Here is a 19434-nt window from a genome sequence, read left to right as displayed (position 1 = left end):
GGATGCTGTTTCTGCCTTTATGAGTCATGGGGCCTGGCCTGCTGCAACCTAAGGATAGCCAGAGGTAGACCTAACAAGGGTGTTAGTATCAGTTAGCCCACTCATGGGACCACTGATGCCAAACAAGAGCTGAGACTGGTACCCAGAGAAGTGGAACCTTGGTGGGAAAACTAGAAAGAAATCAATTGGCAGGGCTGGATGATGGGACGTGTGGGGAAGCGGGAAGAGGTGAGCGGAGAGAGCATTGAGAGGCAGAGACAAAGGAGATGCATTGCCCCCACAGAACTCCCTGGGCGCACAGATGGGAAACTCTGCTGGACTGAGGTGGGGCCTGAAAAGGCTGGAGTGAACTGGAAACCCAAGACACAGATCAAACTCCTCCACACCAATGGTTGTGGGTCCATTGTGCTACTTTCTGTCCTGGCCACCTAATTGCTTTTGGTGTTTCCCCTAAAGATGAAGATATTGCCACTTGTGGTCTTTTACTTACTTTTTTTTTTTTTTAATGTGCGTCGGTGTTTTGCCTGTATGTATGTCTGTCTGAGGATGTCAGATCTCCTGGAACTGGACTCACTGACAGTTGTGAGCTGCCAGGTGGCTGCTAGGAATTGAACCCAGGTCCCCTGGAAGAACAGCCAGTTCTCTTAACCATGGAGCCATCTTGTCAGCCCCACTATGGTCTTTTTTTTTTTTTTTTTTTAAATCCTTTCCTTCTTATTAGTATTTCAGCTCTATGATGAGTTTAATGCACAATACAGTTTATCAGATCTGTGATTTATTCACTTACCAAATAGTTACTAAGCCTCATGGTGTGCCAGGCTTTGTGGCAGACAGTGAAGAGTGTTGCTGACCAGTTCTGGGTGTGACCCAAGCAAACCATCTTTCCTGGAAACATCAATCTCTCACCTAGAACATTTCTGACACCTTCTAACTCAACCCTTCCGTGACTCACTCAGTATGTGTGCTAAGCACATACTATGCACATAAGCATGTCATTTTTCCAACCCAAGTAGAAACACATGGTGAAGGGCTATTTTCTGGTTTGGGGATCAATATAGAAAGTTGTAAAACCCTAGTGTAAAAACACTAGGGATTGCATATTCCATCAATTACCTTCATTTAAAAGAATGGAATTCTCTGAGTTAGAGACTACATCAGGAGACCCTCCACTGTAGGTTCATCATGTGCTGGGATTTGGGTACTTAGATTCCACCAACTAGACATGGTCTGAATTTTAATAAATCTGATAGGGCAGTATTTAAAATTGAAAACAAATCTTTACATAGATGACTGAGGACCCGTTGCAGTAAGTGCTGTAATTCTGGACATAGAAAGTGTCCATTGCCGGAAAAGTGACTGACGCAGCAGTTTTCGTTTCCTCTTCTGCCCTCTTCAGCTCTTAGAATCCTAGGTATGAAGGTGGCTTCCTAAGAAGTGAGGGAGCTGGGGGGAGGGGAGAGACAGAAACAGTAGGGAGATAGGTCTGTTAAGTAGTTCCTGACCTGGTTGGGCACATTCAAGGTGTTATGGGAAGACTGCGTGTTTTTTTGTTTGTTTTTGGCTTTTTGGGGTTGTGTGTGTGTGTGTGTGTGTGTGTGTGTGTGTGTGTGAGAGAGAGAGAGAGAGAGAGAGAGAGAGAGAGAGAGAGAGAGAGAGAGAGAGAGAGAGAGAAAGGGAGGGGTGTCTCACATACCCAAGGCTAGCCTCAAATGCATTCTGATTCTCCTGCCTCTATCTTGAGAGAGCTGAGATTGCAGGCATGCCTGACCACACTCCTGGTTTTCCTGGGATGTAGTTTCTAATGAAACACATGATTATGCTGTTTTTCTTTAGAATTGGTAGCAAATGGAAAGAAATTTGGATGCCCCAGTCCTGGTGACGGCGCGTTGCCCTTGATCTTGCCTTTGTTTTTATGTCTCTTGCTATCAGCATTAGCAATTATCAGGAGGAATGGGGACAAAGCCTGTGTGCCTTAGAGATGGATAGTGAGAGCCAGGGACTAGGGCACATGCTTCCAGGCGCTCTGGTCCATGGGCCAGTGTGCATAGGGGGCATTTCACAAGGCCCCACGCCTAGATGAAAAGCTACGGGCGAGCAATGGCTGCTGAGAGAGGCCCAGTAAGTTTTCTTCAGGGATGAGCTCCCAATAGGCTATCCAAATCCAAGTGACCAGCCCTAAAGACATATATGTAAAAGCAATGGTAAATGAACTCAGTATGTAATATGTATATGTAATAACTATAGGAGAATGTTGAAGTGTGGTCTGGTGCCTTGTATTTGTTAATTGCTTGCCCCCTTCCCGCAGGGAATCTTAACTCAGCCCCACATGGCGGTGCTAGGTCCCGCCCCCTGGTCCACAGCTATTCCATCCAAGTGGTTAGAGAAGGTGAGAAATAAGAGTTTCCATTCCATGGCAAGGAACAGGGCTGGAGTGTTCATTCACAGAATGGTTTTTATGAGAAGGGACCAGCTAAGAATAGCCTTGGGCTGACATTATCCTAGCTCCTCTTGCTCATGAGAGAAACTACTTCTCCACAAGAAGTAAGAATAGGTCACGAGTTGAGAGCTGAGACTTATATCTCAGAGATGCTATTCTTGGATATCCTGAGCCCATGTGGTCACCGGGGACCCGGGGTTGTGTAATATTTGACATGACACCATTGCTGTGCTTAAAAATTTCCCTCCTCACCCCCCGGATTCCATTTCATCACCTTCCAGGGCTACTTATAAAGAGAAGGGGGCTATGGCTTCAGACACCAGGAGGACACAAGCGGCAGAGAGTACCAGTCCGTTCTCAGCTCTGCTGACAAGCACACGCTCCATCACCTGCTCAGCATCATGAAGGTCCCCACCGCTGCCCTTGCTGTCCTTCTCTGCACCATGGCTCTCTGCAACCAAGTCTTCTCAGCACCATGTGAGTTCACACTGCTACCACGGGTGTCCCCACTCGCTCACTGGTCTTGGGCAGACCACAGTAGACTTTTCTGTGGCTTTAGGGTCTACGAGAGAAAAGAAACTGATCTTTCTCTTTTAGACTTTTATTTTCCTCTTAGGTGATGGGAGTGTCTTTTATAGCTACCCAGGACCTAGACACAGTGAGGGTAGTGGTGTCATGCCTTTACCCGCCTGATCTAGGATTCCTAAGGTACTCTGTCTCTGGGGTGCCTTAAGCAACGTCCTCTTATCCCTATGCCTTTTTTGCTGACTTCCTGTATCAGAGAAAGCTGTGAAAGAGACATAGGGCAACACAGAGAAAGAGAAAGCCTGCAGTGATGATGTGGAAAGAACAGACACAGACATGAAAACGGACATGGGACATTTCTGATCCCAAATGCCCAAATCCGCCCCCCGCCCCAATAGCCTTAGCCTTGCAACTCTCACCCCAAGTGAGGCAGCCTTCCCACCTCTTAAGTTGCATAGGTTGGCCCGTCCCTCTCAGTGATGACTTGACTCATTCTGTCCCTTCCCCTGCAGATGGTGCTGACACCCCAACAGCCTGCTGCTTCTCCTATAGCAGGCAGATTTCGCGCAAATTCATCGTTGACTATTTTGAGACCAGCAGCCTTTGCTCCCAGCCAGGTGTCATGTAAGTTCTGTTCTCCTGCTTTTCCTGATACGGTAGGGTGTGGGACGGGGTGAAGGAGGATTTTTCTGGGCACTTTGGTGGGGTGGGGTGGGGAGTAAGCACAAAAGGGGTCAGTGAGAGAAGCCCTGAAGAGCATCACAGAAGACGGGCAGGACGGAGAGGAGATCCGCCAACTTCTTGACCCTCACCTCTCTTTGCAGTTTCCTGACCAAGAGAAACCGACAGATCTGCGCTGACCCCAAGGAAACCTGGGTCCAAGAATACATCACTGATCTGGAGCTGAATGCCTGAGGGGCTTGGAGGCAGCAAAGAACCCAAAGCCTCCATGGGTCCTGTGTAGAGCAAGGGCCTAGCCCCCAAACATTCCTGCCACCTCCATAGTTTCATCTCCTATAAGCTGTTTGCTGCCACATCCGGAGACTCTCAACTTGAATTTTAATTTAATTTAATCTTATTAATTTAATCCTATTTAATTTTGTAATTTATTTAATTTGTCACACTTGTGTTTATGTTCTGAAAGACCTCAGGGCACTTCCCGTGACACCCATCCTCCCCTCCCTGTTGCTCACATTGTGGTGACAGCTGAGTGGCTGTTGACAGCCTATCCTACGGAGACTTGATGACAAAGTCATAAACTGACAAATTTACAATGGATGCTTTGTCTATGTCAGAGAAATAATAAATATGCCCTTTAAAAAGTGACTGGCTTTGAGTTTTGTTTATTTTACTTTTTTCCTGGAAAGTCAGAATTACTGGTTAAGAGGAATAAAAAACTGCCAGGAAGATGTGCAACAGGGGATGGGGGAGGGGTGGTGGGAAGGGGTGGGCATTGGGAGTGGGTGGGCTGTCATGGAGTCACTCCACTTCATCCTGGAAGTCTGGTTCTGGAACACAGGAATGGTGGCTATTTTGTGAACCAGCTCACAATGAACCTGCTCTAGAAAAAGTCACCATTTAAATAACTATCCAGTGGAGTAGCCGTCAGGCATACCATAAATCAGGCTTCCTTAAGAACAGTTTTGAGTCCACTTGACCTTGGTTCCTGCTTTTGTTTTGAGATGCAGTCTCACTATATAGTGCTGTCTGGCCCGAAGTTCTGAGATCTGTGTGCCTCTGCCTCCTGAGTGCTGAAGTTAAAGGGCCGAGCTATACATCCTCCAAAAGCTCAGGCATCAGAGCATTGGTCCCCAGTACAGCAGGGCTCAGAGGAGGAGCCTTTGGCAAGTGATTGGCTCATGAGGGCTCTGACCCCATGAATTGTATGATGTCCTATGGATTTGGGGAGTTTGGGGTGGGATTTCTGTGGTAGAAGCAAGACCTATGTCTTGGTTGCCACTAACAAGCAGCTTTTCTCCACACGCTTCTGCCGTGACGAGGCCTCACCATGTGCCTGAAGGTGCCCTGGCCAGCTCCAGAAACCATGAGCCGAAATAATGCTCCCTTCCTTTGTGCTGAGTCTCGGGTATTCTGTCACTGTGGCCGAGAGCAGACTGAAGCACCTGCCGGTGCAGTTGTATACCTTACACTGCTTGATGAACCAACCAGGCTGATGAGAAAGTAAACCAGGCCTCAGAAAGCTTAAGCAACTTGGCCAAGGTCAGAGCACAGGTGATACAACAGAATTGCCAAACTCAGCTTTTGCTTACAGACTATTCTGTTAACTACTGACCTGCAGCAACTGCCCAAACAGGCAATGACACCAGGTCAAGCGGGTCAGCCGTTCATAGAGAACCACTACAAGATGGTCAGTGGGTAAAGAGGTCCTGCCACCAAGCCTCACATCTTCAGTTTGAGCCCCAGGCTTCTACCTATGTGGTAGGAGAAGGGAACCAACTCCCTCAAATTATCTTTTGACCTCCACACACATACACACAACAAACAAACAAACAAAAAAGTATTTTTTAAAGGGGAGAGGCTACCATTGCTGTGTCCTCCTTGCTCCCATGTGTAAGTGACATTGTTGTGTCCAGTGAGATGAGATGCCAGTCCAGCTTCCCAAACGTCAGGAGACTTCAGTCTACCCACAGAAACGGCCACAGCTGTCACGGCCACTGTGGAAACTCCTGCTTAAGCTATGAGGGACATTATGTGGGTGTCTTTGTTTCAGTCACCATTATTCTAGGCACCCTGATATAGCGCCAGAAGTACCAGCTTGCCTCCAGTAACCCAGTAGCTTCGGGTGGCACTGCTTATAACTGTTCTGGATGTTTCTGTCCATCTTTAAGATGTCCTCAGTAGGACAGGGGAGAAGCTTGTGCTTATGACAGCTAGTGTGGGCAGGCTCAGTAAAATTGTACACACTGCGGCGATGAAGTGTGGTTAGCCAACAGTGTGTGTGGCTGGTTGAGCAAACAGCCCCCCTCACTCTTTAGGTCAGTCCAAGAGATCCCAAGATGTCTTGCAGCTTAAGCCCCAATAAGATCTCATCTAAGCAGCTTTATTGGTATCTTGTGGTCTTTTAACAGTGAGAGAGTGGGTTGAGTTGGTAGCACAAAACACAGACAAGTGCAGGCCTAGCAGCCCTCATCTCACCCAGCGGCCAGAAAGGAGTCCGAAGTGCTTCAGGGTAGGTCTGGCAGCAGTACCTTCAAGCTGAGTCTTCAAACAGTGGCAGAAGTTCTGAGAAAGTGAGAGACCACAGAGAACTGAGCTAGTCCTCAGAGAACAAAGAGACTGCAGAAGGCTAAGAGCTGTGGTGGCTAAGAGCTGTGGTGGCGGAGAGCTGAGAAAGAGCACCCGCCCAAGAAGCCTGACAATTACACACATCAGCTCTAACCAGGTGTTGGGCCTTGCTCTCAAAGACCAGGCTGAACCCAGTTGAAAGAAAGGGGCTCTGCTTGGCTATCTGTGATGTCTGTGTGAATAGAAGAAAAGGGCCCAAAGCAGACTGGTAAGGCAGTGGTGGTTACCAAAAGGTGATGCATGGACATCTGGGTGGGCATCACCTAGGAACCAGAAACCCACGTTCCAAGCCTTTTCCAAGCAGTGGGCCCATCTAGCTGTGTTTTCACAACCCTCTGGTGCACATTCGAGTTTAGAAACTCTGTGTTCTATTCAGACCACTCTGTACTTCAGCCAGGGCCATATTTCTATATGGTAGATGCTCTGTGTTTCTCCGGGTGTCAGCTGTTTTAAGGAGGAAGCCAATGCAACCCAAACCAAAGAGGTTTGAGCCAATGAACTGTCTGTCAGGTACAAAGTGGGCTGTGGGCTGAGGTGACCCAGACGCAGCTTCCCAGCTACAATCACATCTCCCTTAGATGTATTTCCAGGAAGCCTACTCGCCACTGGCCCATGAATCCTTTTTTGTTTGTTTGTTTGTTTGTGATCAAGGAAGCGTGTGTTATGGTTGAAAAGAAAAAAAAAAGTATCTGGGTTATTTTTTGCTTCTTAGCCAATTACTGGTGGTGAATTTTGTTATTTGCTTAGGTTAATCAAGATACATATGTCTACATAATTTCATATCAATTTAAAGCTGAAGAAATACAAGGCTGCAGTGGCTCACGCCTGGTAATCCCAGCGCTCAGGAGGCAGAGGCAGATCGCTGTGAGTTTGAGGCCAGCCTGTTCTACAAAGCAAGTCCAGGACAGCCAAAGCTACACAGAGAAACCCTGTCTTGAAAAACGAAGAAGAAGGAGGAGAAGGAGAAGGAGGAAAAGGAGGAGGAGGAGGAGGAGGAAAAGAAATACAAAGAAAAGTGTCATGCCCAAGGAAATACAGGCTTTTGTTTTGGGGAGGGATGTAGCATAGACTGCAGTGCGGGCTATCCTTGATTTCCTTTGTAGGCATATGAAGCGCACTGATATTTTGCATGTGATGTGTATTTCTTCTCTTTTGCCCTGTAAATTAGAAAAGGTCAGCCATTGGGAGCCCTTTGGCTTAGAGGTCTTGCCTTGTGTACTTCCTGCTTCCCCACAAAGGTCTATTGTCCAGATCTGAAACTCAAGAAAAATTACTACTCTCTATGGCATGAAGGTAATCACCAGAAAACGGAGCTACACACCCACTCCGGAAAGAATGCATGCAGCTCGTCTCTCACCAGTACCACCCACCTCCACTTACAGACGATGGAGGATGGGGGAAGTGATAGAACTTGTGGAGATTGCCCACATTAAGGAACACAGGAGAGTCCTTTCATAGTGAAGACACAGATGGGACCCACCTTCAGCTTAGGAGTTCCCTTCTTTTCTGGCAAGATCATCAACATAGAAAGATTGTATCAGAGTCTCCAGATTCCCAGAGCCTGGGTGGGCGGGTCTTGTTTAAAATGGGCTAATTTGCATTTTGGACTTTTTTCTAATGTATTATCATAATGCAAAGATTTCCAATTTGTAACGGTTACCGAATTCTTCTGTGTGGTAATTGATCTAAATTACATCCAATTTCAAGTTGATGTAAATGCATTGGAGATTAAACATGTGTAGGCAATGACCTCTCCCCCAGGGTTGGATTTTTCAAGGGAAGAAATGAATTATTCAGTGCAGACTTCCTTGGCCAAAGCCTAAGTGCATTTTCAGGTTAGTTAGAATTGGTTCGTTATGCTTAGCCCTATATCCGATACACCTTGATGCCATTTGACTAGTGTACTTTGGCTCCTGAGGAAGGTCTCTGGAGGGAGAATCATCTGAAAGGTTGGCTGTGCCCTCGTTGCTCACTAGCCCAGCCCTTTGCTGGTACTATCCCAAGCAGCCTAGGTGGAATCATTTGGGTCGTATTGTCCAAGAGTGTGGCATCTTTGTTTATTCACGTCTGTGTGGTTAGAACAGCTGTGGACTATGACAGAACTTTCTGCTCTGTAGGGGAAACTATGATTGCAGAGCTCTAGTGAGAAGGAGCCCTCGAAGTGTGATCCTGGGATGGCACTGACATTTCACCTCCTTGTACTGTGGAAACCACTTCCCTGTAAACAGCCCAAGTTGGGTGAGCACCTGACCTGTTCTTGAGGATATGCCAAGCTCAGTGGTTACCCAAGACCCCTCTTGCATGTACAAGTCAACAGGACGCAGCTGTGTTAAAATACTTCCTTTCCAATCACCCCACCCCCAGTTCCCTCCTCCCCACAGCCTAGGGTCTACCTACTAAGAGACTAAGATGTAGGTTGCCCCAAGAAGGATGCTGACAAGTGAGCATCCAGACCCCATCTCGTTCTGCCCACACTCAGAAGCCCATGTTATTCTCCTCACTCGCCCCCTGCTCCCCCGCCATCCTGGGCTTCCTGTAAGTCTACCTTCGACTGTGGTTCTTGCCTCTAGCTTGGGTCAGACCACACCACCAAAATACCGAAGACCAAAGTAACCATGTGAAACAATTTCACAAGGGATTTTCAAAGAGCCTTTGGCTATAGGTTCGGTGGTGGTGGGTTCTTTGCCAAATACTTTAGCTTCCTATTTTTATACAGCTTAGAAGAAGGGTTGAGTCCTGTCCTATTTGGGAAATGGAGAAGCTGAACAAGTTTCATCAAGCCGTAGAACCCAGCGACACTTGCTTCTGGGTCGCCGTCTGAGTACTGAGGGTTCCCTAGTCTGTGTCACAGGTGATCTTCCGGGTTGGTCTCTTCTTAGATTGTGGGGAGTTCCTCAGAAGAGCTGGAAACAAGAGACAGACTATTCATTCAGTCAGCGGCATTTCCTGCAGGGGGAGGTAGTGACCAGCTGCCAAGCAGAAACAGAAATGGAAGGGGCAGGACAGGAAGAGCAATCTCCAGCTGCCTTCTAGTTTCCCCCAGTCCTCACGCGGAGCAGCAGTCTTTCCCTGCTGTCTTCTGATTTTATCATTGGTTAAAAAAAAAAAAAAAAAAACGGAACTGATTCATTTGTTTCTATGTAAACTCCTTTAGTCTCAGCCTGTGCCTTCCCTCAGAGTTGGCTCAGACCCCCAAGCATCTGTGAATCTTTCTATGACACACACACACACACACACACACACACACACACACACACACACACACACACACCGGCAGCAGGCCCCTAACAAATCCGTAGGTGATTATCAGGAAAGAAACAGGTGGTGTCAGGTAAAAATCAGTCTTCTTGTCCATCTCTGGAAGAGGCAGGACATATAAAGTCATCAGGAATGAGGGTAGGAGAGTCTGAAAAGGCCCACAGGGTGGCTGCGGACAATCTTAGGGAGTCCTGCCCTTTGAGGATGCACAGAAAGGCCAGGAGGGGACTTCCGGGCCTGGCCTGGAAGCAGCAGGAAGTCAGGCAGGAGCTGCAGAGGAAGAGGGGCTAGCAGCTATGAGACCACCATCACCACCACCACCCCCATTATTATGAAAAGACCTAGAGGTGACAGGTTTGGGGAGACAGCCTTGAGAAACTGGAATGAGCCTGAGCTCCCCCCGCTCCCCCCCCCACCCCCCCGGTTTCCCAAGCCGAAGGAGGTGCAGAGAAGAGTGAGACCGGAAATTCCCTTTGCCTGTTTCTCAGTCTTCATAGTGTCTAGGTCAAAAACTAATAGGTCTTTCTCAGGTACCTGGTGTCAATCAAGTACAACACAGAAATGAATTCCTATGAGTCCTGGAAACAATAAAAATACCAGTTACATCTTGGGCAGATTAGGAAACAGAGACCCAAGGACAGGCTGGTTACCAAGAAACTATGCTCTGGATATTTAATGAATTTATTTAGGCATATCAATTAAAAATGTATGTGTACACATTAATTATACAAAACTACGGACTTTACTGGGACATTTTCATCCATGTGTGTAACATATTTTGATCATATGCACTCTCCCCTATTACCTCCTCCTCCCTGCCTGCTACCTGATAGTGCCCCATCTACTTTGATTGTATCTTTTTTTCCTTCCAGTATATTGTACATATAAGAGAAAGCACGAGACACCTGTTTTCCCACGGCTGGCTCTTTTCATTTAGCACAATGACCTTCAGTTCCATCCATTTCTCCTGCAAATGTCCTGACTTTGTTCTTCTGTATGGAAGATTAATATTCAAATATATATATATATATATATATATATATATATATATATATGATATTCTCTCTTTCTTTTCTTTCCTTTTTCCCTTCCTTCCTTCCTTCCTTCCTTCCTTCCTTTTGCCGTTTTGAGACAGGGTTTCTCTTTGTAGCCCTGGCTGTCCTGGAACTCACCTTGTAGACCAGGCTGGCTTTGAAGCCTCCCGAGTGCTGGGATTAAAGGTGTGCGCTATCACACCTGGCTTTTTTGTTGTTTATTATCCTGTTGATGGGCGCTTAGGCTGATTCCAACACTTGGCTTTTGTGGCTAGTATCGTGATAAACCTGGCTTTGTGGGTGTCTCTGCCTTATGCTGACTCTGATATCTTTGGGTATATGCCCAAGACAATATAGCTGAATCATGTGGTGGCATTTTCATTGTTTTTGAAGAGGCCCTATATTGATTTCCATCGTGGCTGTGTGCTATATTTCTGCCAGCAGTCCACAAGGGTTCCTCAGCCTCCACCCCTCACCTGTATTTTTTGTTTTAGCCCCTCTGGCTGGGCTGAGATAGAACTCAGTGTCATCTTGTTTTGCAGTTGACCGACAGCTAAAGATTGAACACCTTTTCTTGTATGTGTTTGCCGCGGGTGCTTGTTTTAAGAAGTGTCTTTGAAGTTTATATGCCCATTTATTGATGGAATTACTTGCCTTTGTGTGTGTGTGTTTTAATTATTTTTACTTCCTTATTTATTCTAGAAATAGTCCTCTGTTGTATAAGAAGCAGAGAGCCATATGCTGCTCCACGGCTGAGTAGTCCCAGTTGAGAGAGCAAACAAAAGTTAACATCATCAACATCTCTTAACAGAGACAACTGGGGAAACACTTTGAAGTTATGTGGAATTCCCAATCGAGTCTTCCCTCCAGGTGAGCCTCTGTCTTCTCTTTTCCTCACTAGGCACTTTTATATTATAGATTAAATAGTAACCTTAGTTACTATTACAAACAGTTTACTTCCTAGCTGTTCTCAATGACACAGTGTTTTGAATCTTGGGCAGCTTTGCTATTCTCCCTGTTACAGTAGGAGCTGTGAGGCAACCAGCCTCAGCCAAAACTCCCAATCTTCCTGCCTCCCCTCCCTAGGAGTACCGCAGATACGCATCGCCATGCCTGTTTAGCGTAGCTGATTTTTGTACGGCGTTTCCGTGCATTCTTAGCTGCTTGCTGAAGAGATTCCTGTAACTGTCTATGCCACCCCTCCTCTAGCCCTGCCAATCACACAGTGGTTGACACTTACTCTATATGTAGTTGAGTAATTGTTTGGTTTTGTCTGTAAGACCTTGTTCCAAAGCCGTCAACCAATAAATATTCATAGCTTGTCATTTACTGTTTCCACACTCAGATGTGTGAGATAATGGCTTATTTTCTGAATGACCCACTCCAAAGACTGGTGATTCTGCCGTCTTTGTTCTGCAAAGTCAACATTACTGGTAGGAAAAATGGTGGGGGAAGAGGAAATATCTGAGGGAGTCATCGACAGGAAATGGCCAGAGTGTCTCTAGCTTCAGATGTCTGAAGTAAAACGTTATTTATGAAACCATGATTATCTTATAAAATATTGTACAACTGACATATAATGCTCCTGTACATAGATACGGTCAGTCTTTAGAAGGTTAATTTTATGTGTGTGGGTGTTCGGCTTGCATGTTTGTGCATCTTTGTATAATTTACTATGTGCATGCCTGGTGCCTGTGGCGGCTAGAAGCATCAAACCCAGGTCCTCTGGTAGAGCAGCGAGTGCTCTTAACTACTGAGCCATCTCTCCAGCTCTGACAAACTGTCTTGTAAGAATCCTGCAACCACGCGCAGCTTAGTGGTCCATACCTGTTATCCCAGCACTTGAGAGGCTGAGACAGGGGTGGTCTCGTGTTTAAGAGTAGCTTGGACTTTCTCTCAAAAAGAAAAAAAGTGCATGCCCGTCTTTAAATTCTAACAGTTCTACCAAAGGCTAAGCACAGGGTTGGTGGAATGGTAACCGCTGGCTAAGAAGTTAAAATAACTTGCCCATGGTCCAGGATCGTGTAGATAATCAATACTATGACCAACATGTTATGTTTGCTTGACTGAGACTTCTAGAATCACATAAAATGTTCATTTAAAATACTGAATTTTAAGCAGTAGAATTTCTTAGGTTTGGATCTAGGATTTTTTTTTCTAGTTCCCTAAGTGATTTACATGCAGACCCAAAACTACTGGCATAACTATGCACAATTTAACTATTTTTAAAAAACAAGGTACATGGGGCTGGAGAGATGGCTCAGAGGTTAAGAGCACTGGGTGCTCTTCCAAAGGTCCTGAGTTCAATTCCCAGCAACCACTTGATGGCTCACAGCCATCTATAATGAGATCTGCTGCCCTCTTCTGGTGTGCAGGCATACATGCAGGCAGGATACTGTATAAATAATAAAAATTTAAACAAACAAACAAACAAACAAACAAGGTACATATGGGAATGGGCATGTTTCACAATGTTATTTCCCACAAAAATCAGTAATTTACATTAAATAAAAGAAAACTGACCAATGTATGTGTTAGTCAGCTTTCCATTACTGTTAAAAAATACACAGGATAATCAAGGGTTTTTTGTTGTTGTTGTTTGAGACAGGGCTTCTCTGGTTAACCCTGGCTGCCTGGATGTCCTGGAACCCTTTCTCTCTGTAGACCAGGCTGACCTAATTCGGAGATCGGCCTGCTTCTACTTCTACCCGCCTCTGCTGGGATTAAAGCCGTCCACTACCACACCCTCCTAAGATAATCAAGTTGGAAAAAGGATTTATTTTAAATCATCAATAAATTTCAGTTCATGATTGTTGGTCCCATCCTTCTAGACCTGTGGCAACATGGCACATCACCATGGGGATGCAAATCAAAAACTACTGACTGCTCATTTTATGGCATGGGGAAGCAAAGACAGAGACTAAGACTTCAAATCCCTTAGGGCATGTCTCCAATAACCCAACTTCCTTCTACCACTTGCTAAAGGTTCCACCACCTTCCCACAATACAACAGCAATCCTTTAATACACGGGTATTTGGGGGGAAACTTGTGAAAAACCACAGCTCTATGCTGCTAGACTGCTTTTGTTGCAGCCAGATTTCCTACTAGACCAATCGCCTAGATCAGGGCTCACCAACTCTGATCCTCAGGAGAAATCCAGCATACCATCTGTTTTTATATATAAAGTTTTATTGATACAGGGCCATGTCCATTCATTCATTGCTATTTTTGACTGCTTCTTCACTAGTAAGATAGACAGGAATAGCTGCAAAGCTAAAAACATTTACAGGAAAAGTTTGAGGACACATGCCCTATATTGTGGGTTTTTTTTTTTTTAAATAAAATGCAAGAAGAGAAAATTCAAGAATATTTCACAAAGTGTTCATATGTAACAAGAATTGTGGGGCATTGCTGGTCCACTCCCATCTGGAAAGGTGGTACATCTGTGCTAGGAAAGGTCAGGGGCTCCTTTTTTTTTTTTTTTTTTTTTTTAATCTCATCAGTTCCCTAGATCCCATTTGGTGAAAAGTGTCACAGGAAACCAAAACAATAACAGAGAAACAAACAAAAACTTCTTGAGTGAGGGTGGCCTTTTGAGCCTTTTGGCTCCTTCTGGTCACGTTCCCGGTCCTTCTCCCTCGTCCTTTCCTTCCTCCTCCTCCCTCTCTTTCAGTCCCCTTTTTTCCTTTTAATCTTTGATCTTTGGCCCAGCTTAGACTTTCCTCTTCTACACCGACTGCGGGGGAGACTTAGAGTGCACATTAAAGCTTTTTAGCTGCCTCATGTTCCCCAATCTGGCTGTCTCTTTCGCACTTCCCAAGCCGAGGTTTCCCTCCCTGCTTGAGAGACGGTGCAGTGGTGGGCGTCTTCCCTCAGAGAGGCCCGAGAACCTGGATTCTCTCTGTCTGAGAGAGCATGGATTCGCCTGCACGCCCTCTAGGAGAGTAGCCACTGGGCTTCACTGACCCACAACCCAGCCCATCCGGTCTCCAGGCCCTCCGTGCAGCAGCATGCCAGTCTGGAGCAGCTCCCTGAACAAGTTTCCCCAGAGGGTCAGAAGAAGAGGGACAAAGAATACTAAGTTGACAGTCTATAGTAATCAGGGGGAATGGGGAAAAAAAATAAAAAATTCTATCAGTATGTGAGTTCACATTGGTTTGTGTCACTTTCAGTGGTAAAACTTTATATATATATATATATATATATATATATATATATATATATATATATATATATATATATATATATATTCATATTACATCTCAATTGTTATCCCATCCGTTGTATCCTCCCATTCCTCCCTCCATCCCGCTTTCCCCTACTCCTCTCCCCCATGACTGTGACTGAGGGGACCCTCCTCCTCCTGTATATGCTCAAAGGGTATCAAGTCTCTTCTTGGTAGCCTGCTATCCTTCCTCTGAGTGCCACCAGGCCTCCCTATCCAGGGGACATGGTCAAATATGGGGCACCAGCGTTCGTGTGAAAGTCAGTCCTCAGTGGTAAAACTTTTTAATGAGTAAATAGGAGAAGCTACTCAGAGCGCTGGCGCAAAGTTGTTGAGTGACTTTCCAGGGAGACACAAAATAACATATGTTAATTTTGGATAGCATGAAAAGACAAAAAAAAAAAATCAATAAACTCTTCTTGCTGTGGCAAAATGTCTGCTAAAAAGCAAGATGAGGGAGAAAGGGTATATCTTGGCTTACAGTTTGAGGAGACACAGTCCATCTCAGCAGGGAAGACATGATGGCAGGAGTGGGAGGTGAGTGGTGGTCACATGGCTGCCGCAGTCCAAAAGGAGAGACTGATACTGGCCCTCAGCTAAGCTTCTCCTTTGGGTGCAGTTCAGGATCCCAAAGCATGGACCGGTGCCACCCACATGTAGGGTGTGTCTTCCTGCTCCTGTTAACCTAATGTAGAGAATTCCTCACAGACATGCCATGAACCTTGTCTCTTCAGTGATCCTGGACCCTGTCAAGTTGGCAGTCAGTGGTAACCACCATACGCATTCCTCTTGATAGGTTAAACGAGTTTGTTGGGGCTTACTTACAGAGCAGTGGATGAATGCAAGTGGAAGAAATTCCCTGAAGTCACCAACCACCCTACCTAGGCAGCCCTTAGTTTAGATGGCTGTGACTCTGCAGCAGGCTTCCTGCAAACCCAGGTTCAGAGCTTTTAGCTAGGGTTAAAGCTGCAGAGGTGACAAAAGGGTAAGACCACACATGGCCCAGGCAAAGGCAGACTCTATTTTCCATGTGTCTCAGTGTGTCTTTGTCCTTGCTTTTACAAGGGACTTTGTTGGCCTTAGCAAACACTGTCTGGCTGTGAGGAAGGGGGCGGGATGTAGGGCATCCACATGGACGCTTGTTGAAGATGGAGTCTATTCTGGATAATATTTGGCGGGAGCGGGGGAGGGGAGAGGCGGAGGTTCATATCACTACAAGGAAGCTCATAGATTAATTGTAGACAACACAGTTAAGTCAGTGTGGCCTTCAAGCCTTTCCCCTCGCAGAGCCTATAGATGAAGACAGAAGCATCCTGAAGGCCCAAGTCACCACTTGGAATGAAGCTCCTTTGAAATGGGAATCACAAAAAGCATAGTCCTTGGACCTATCAGCCTCGCCTGAGTGCTCAATAGAAAGGCAGAATCTTGAGCTAAGTCCCCAACCTATAGACTCGGGGTCTCCCGGGAGAATGCTGGAAATCTGTTGAAAAGTGCCCTAGAGGGAATTCTGATGCTGTGTGGACAGAAAACTTGTGTATATAAAACAAAAACCTGGCGGGTTTTGTTACCTGGGCTAGCAGAATTTACTGACTCTTGTAGAGTAGAAAACAGGACGCTTAACTTTTCTCCCATCTTAGCTCCTAATTATGCTTCTCCTTAGCGTCTCCAGCATTGTCATCACTTTATGGCCACACCCAGCCATAAAATGTCTTTCCAAATAACACTTCAGTCTCAAATTACTTTAACTGTTGTTGTTGTTGATGATGATGATGATGATGATGGTATTGTGTGTTATGCACATGTATGGATACACATGTATTGGCATGCACATGCCATGGTGCACGTATGGAAGTGAGAGGGCAACTTTGTGAAATTAGTTCTTTCCTCCTACCTTTGTGTGGATTCTGGGGATCAAATTTAGGTCACCCTCTTATTCAAATGCTAAATCTCCTCTGGAAACACCTCCTAAGCACACCCCGAAATAAGGTTTTATCTAAGTAATAATTAGCCTGGTAAAGTTGACGCCATAGAATTAACTGTCCCAATTGTGTTCTTTGCGAAGGTGCAGCTGGTGTACAACAGTCAGGGAACAACCTTGTTGGCTGCCACGCCTGTGACATTGTTCCACCAGCAGGGGGTAATGTGGGGATAGAAATTAATACAAAAGAGCAGCTGGAGGACAGCTAGGGCTCAGCGTGGCTCCCAGACCTGCTGGAGACACACTGTGCATGGTGGCCTGTGCTTCTGATTAGCCAGCTGACAGAATTAACAAAACCCACCAGATCCAAGGCACCGAAACTCAGGAAACACTGCCCTGTCTTGTCTCTGACTCAAACCAGCCCGCAACTGTAGGCTCGATGGTGGTTCTCAGTCCTGACTCACTTTAATAACACCAGGGGAGTTTTAAAGTTTGGTAATGGAGTTTGAACTTTGGAAGTGAGAGCCCACTCTGGAATTTAGGAAAGGCTCTGGCTGACTCTATCTGAGCTCAACTTTGGAATAACCTCTTTACATTTAAGCCAACCTTAGGCAGGTATCTCCATCAGGAAATGGATATTTGAATAAAAGATATTCACCCCAAAGAGAGTGGCCAGGTATAATATAGGAAGACTCAGGAAAATTCAAAACCTGGACAAAAAACAATTTCCATATATTCTAAATATACACGAGGCATACTTATCCTTAAAGCCTGTTCATTCTGTGTTTTCATTTGTCATCTGAGCCTCACTACAGAGATGGCCGTGGAAAAAAATTCTCCAGAAAATAAAGATGTGAACAACAGGGGATATAGCCAAGCTACCAGCCAGCTACCAGTCCAGAGTCTAGCTGTCATTCAGCAGTGGCTTGTTTATGAAAATGAGCTTAAGGGCATACACAGAACACACTACGTTTGCATTTGTTCCAGTGGAGTATTCCCAGAGCAGTGGTTCTCAGCCCTTCCTGATGCTGCGACCCTTTGATACAGTTCCTCACCTTGTGGTGACCTCCAAGCATAAAATCACTTTTGTTGCCACTTTATAACTGTAATGTTGTTACTGTTATGAGTTGCAAATATCTGTGTTTTCTGATGGTCTTAGGTGACCCCTGTGAAAGGTTCAGTTAACCCTGAAAGGGGTTGCAACCCAAAGGATGAGAGCTGCCACCCTAGACCATATTAATCCTGATCTACTTTACAAAATACTGTCAGTTTCGATTACCCAGGAAACCATCCCCTGGGAAGCATCTGATATACGCGCTCCCATCTCTGTGGCTTCGGCCTCTTCTCAGATGTTCCTGGCCTCTTACCATTTCCCTGTCAATCTGTGCTTCGGATTTGAGAGGAAAACAAAAGCAAGAGTCATCCCAAGGAAACGCTCGCTGACGTTTGATTGAAGTACCTTCAGTGTGTTGGCCACTCTTGATACGTGTGGTTCAGTTTCTCCGCCCCCCCCCCCCAGAAAGCTAATCTCACTCACTAATTCACAGAGGGTAGCTGAGAAGAGCTGAGGAGAAGGGAGAAGGACGAAGAGGAAGTCATGAGACAGCCACAGAGCATTCGTTGCACAACGCCATTTAAAAATGAAAACACGGTGCAAACATGAAATGAGATGCATAAGCAAGATTGAATTAAGGAGGAGCCCAGAGCGTGGCTGGGCTTTAGGGTGGGGCCGCAGAAGAGATGCAGAGCAAGCATTTCTTCCTTGTTTAGCTCACAGATGTTATACTTTCCTGATGCCTCCAGAACCTTTAAGAGTGCCGTTCCAGGTCAGTGATGTTCTGCTGGACCCAGTACTGACTGGGATCAGCACAGATCTGCCAGCTTCTCTTGACCTGGAAACTCCAGAGAATGGTAGAATGGTAGAACCTTAAGGACACCCACTGGGGGACTCCTGTGACCCTCTACATCCCTCTTTTCCTATACATCCCAGGGTCTGACCTTATGTTCTTCAAATTTCCTCCAATCTTAGGAATTATGGGTCTACTCTGAGCATCTTTGAGGTCTTTGACATCCCTTATGACAACCCTGTCTTTGCAGTGCCCAGGGGCTGTGCAGGCCCTAGACCAGGTCTGAGCAGCCAGGAGCCTCCCTGATGGACCTAGGGAACCAAGTACTCTCAGCTCCATCAGCTTCCTGGTCATATGACAGCCATTTCTAATCTCTGTGGAATCTTCCATGAGGTCATCAAGACGCATCGGGCAGTTGGTCTCTCTGTGGCAAGTGTGTCTGTCTATGAGAGACAGAATGGAAACACCGAAGGAGCCATGCAGAAGAAAGGCCAGCTAGCCACTCTGTGCCCTGGCCCTGAGAAACAGGCAGAAGTGTATGCAGACAACACTCTTAGAGAGGACAAAGGAAGCCAGCCAATTTTTTACTAGATTTCGCTGTGTTTTCATTTCTTAGGGTGTTTCTTGCTTTTGGTTTTGAAACTCCACATCTCTCTATGGGCAATTTAATTTTCTGATGAAATTACTTTCGCTTCTCATTGAGAAATGCTACCTGGAGCTCACTGGGAAAGTGAGGGCTCTGCCACGCTGCGAGAACCTAGTTGGACCTACTATTTGTCAGTGTTCTACTTCCTGTCAAAATCTTTTAGGCCTCCATTTCCCATCCAGAAACTAGGACTCTCACTCTCTGTGCCTCCCAGAAAAAAATAGAATTACCAGACCC

At 45.9% G+C, this 19434-nt stretch overlaps 1 protein-coding gene across 1 annotated transcript; it reads left to right on the top strand.

Moving 5' to 3' along the window:
- The first annotated feature begins 2677 nt into the window (after positions 1–2677).
- On the top strand, positions 2678–4092 carry LOC127199817 (C-C motif chemokine 3). The gene is made up of 3 exons (XM_051157806.1): positions 2678–2914; positions 3475–3586; positions 3787–4092. Exons 1-3 carry the CDS (start codon positions 2839–2841, stop codon positions 3875–3877), a joined length of 279 nt encoding a protein of 92 aa, XP_051013763.1. The 5' UTR covers positions 2678–2838; the 3' UTR covers positions 3878–4092.
- The last annotated feature ends 15342 nt before the right edge of the window (positions 4093–19434 follow it).

Source organism: Acomys russatus, chromosome 16 (genome assembly GCF_903995435.1).
Source record: "Acomys russatus chromosome 16, mAcoRus1.1, whole genome shotgun sequence".
Classification (NCBI taxonomy): domain Eukaryota; kingdom Metazoa; phylum Chordata; class Mammalia; order Rodentia; family Muridae; genus Acomys; species Acomys russatus.
Note: the sequence above shows the minus strand (reverse complement) of the source record. Positions and strands in the feature narration are given on the sequence as shown.